This window comes from Aplysia californica, unplaced genomic scaffold, assembly GCF_000002075.1.
Source record: "Aplysia californica isolate F4 #8 unplaced genomic scaffold, AplCal3.0 scaffold00485, whole genome shotgun sequence".
Lineage (NCBI taxonomy): Eukaryota > Metazoa > Mollusca > Gastropoda > Aplysiida > Aplysiidae > Aplysia > Aplysia californica.
The window spans coordinates 372,845-374,791 of record NW_004797755.1 but is presented as its reverse complement, the minus strand read 5'-3'; the positions used below and the strand labels follow the sequence as shown (position 1 = coordinate 374,791).

At 38.0% G+C, this 1,947-nt stretch overlaps 1 protein-coding gene across 1 annotated transcript in view; it reads right to left on the bottom strand.

Annotated features, from left to right (window-relative positions):
* The window catches only part of LOC101850744 (protein-glutamine gamma-glutamyltransferase 4), a gene marked incomplete in the record, with an annotated part of 80,753 nt that extends 79,391 nt beyond the window's left edge, over positions 1–1,362 (bottom strand). Inside the window, 1 exon segment of the mRNA XM_013086603.2 lies at positions 1,188–1,362. Coding sequence (XP_012942057.1) covers positions 1,188–1,222 — 35 coding nt within the window.
* Positions 1,363–1,947: the final 585 nt, after the last annotated feature.

Genomic DNA, 1,947 nt, shown 5'->3' with positions numbered 1-1,947 from the left:
GATAGATAGATAGATAGATAGATAGATAGATAGAGAAAGAGAGGGAAAGAGGGGGAGGGAGAGAGAGAGAGAGAGAGAGAGAGAGAGAGACTGAGAGAGAGAGAGAGAGAGAGAGAGAGAGAGAGAGAGAAAGAGAGAGAAATATTATGGTCATGTAATATAAATCACTACCATCAACGCCAATTCAGCAACAATCACCACCATCATCAGTGTTATCATAACCACCTGCGCAGCAGCAGGGAGAATACACTTGACCATTAACCCTTTTCCCCACTGTGAGTGGGACGACTCAATAAACCCTTTCTCATTGGATTACGAATCTTTTGTTTATCTCGCTAATGGCAAAATGATAAGAAAAAAACCCCGTTGCCTTTAGATAAAAAGATACCAAATAAACAGGAAATGATGCTATTTTTATTTTATTGAAGCAGCTCAAGAATTTTAACTTTTACTTAGACTAATTTTGCTCAATTTGAATGCTTGACCTTGGCAAGTAGTTAACAAGAATATATAGCACGTTAAAAAATATGTTGGTGTTCAATTCATCAATTTGACTTACACGTTTATCAACATGATCTCGAAACGCAGAATAGAGGGAAGAATGTCTTGTTCTTTGTTATGACATATTCTCTACTTAAGACTTGAAATCTTATGGCCTACATTGAAAACATTGGCATGGTATGGGTTAAATTTCCATTTCTTTGCTCTGCTCACAACACTTCATCGTTTGATTTTTACAAGGGCTCTGGCCATTCTGAAACACGTTTATATGTGATACAGCGAACAATGGTTTAGATTAAAACCAAGCGTGCCATTTTTGCTTTGCGAAACCTAGAAAGAAAATATCAATATCTTTACAACAGATTTAGAGATAAATAGCTAAAAAAAAAAACCTTTAACAACTCATTTCTGTAAAGCAAAGTCTATCTTGACCAGGTATCTGCGGGAAAGGGTTCAAATGCCGTTAAATATTTAAGCCAGTTTTATCAATGTCGTGTATTGATGTCTATTAAGTAGGCCATTCGAACATGCTGAACGACTACGAAAAAAACCCTCACATAAATATTACTCGTATCATGATATATTGTTTACATATAATAATGATATACTGTTAAACATGTTTACATAATATTATAATGATATACTGTTTAATATAATAATGATATACTATTTGTTAAACGTCTTACCTGTCTGCCGTTATCGTGAATTTCTCTCGGTGCATCTTTACACCCAACGAGTTCCTCACGACTGTTTGATTCTTTCAACACTATAGAGAAAAAAAAAGAACAAAAGGCTCCCCGAAACGCAATGCAATAATATCCAATTCAGCTGAAGATGTGACGAAATCTGAACGCCTCGAACTGCGCACTCACACTAGTCCAGTCTAGATCTAGTAGTGTCTGTTGAAGAAAGCTTCCGGGAAACGAAGACGTTTCCTGTTGAGTGCTACGGCCTCCAGACATACACTTCCCCAAGCTCATCTCAAGTGGAGCGGGAGAGGGCAGTAAAGCGAAAGTTAGGAACGTTGTGAGGAGACGAATACCTGAACGAAAGGTACAGCTACTTTTGTAAGTGCAGCGTTGGAGTCTGATTAGAGGACTCTTCAACTTATTACTTCTGAAGGATAATTTTAGAGATCAACAAAGCAATTATTTATTTTCTCTAGTCTTTTTCCTATTCGTAATTTTTAGCCGTCTGTGCATTACTTTCATTTTCTCCGCAGTTTATCACGTTCCATACTCGTACATGTGTCTGAGGAAAGGTGTATTTAAGGACATCTGTCTGTCTGTCAGTCTGTTTGTCTTCCTGTCTGTCTGTTTGCCTGTCAGTCTGTCTTCCTATCTGTCTGTTTGTGTGTCTATATCCCCCCTCTCTCTGTCTCCGTCTGTCTGTCTGTCTGTCTGTCTGTTTGTATGTCTGTCCCTCTCTCTCTCTCTCTCTCTCTCT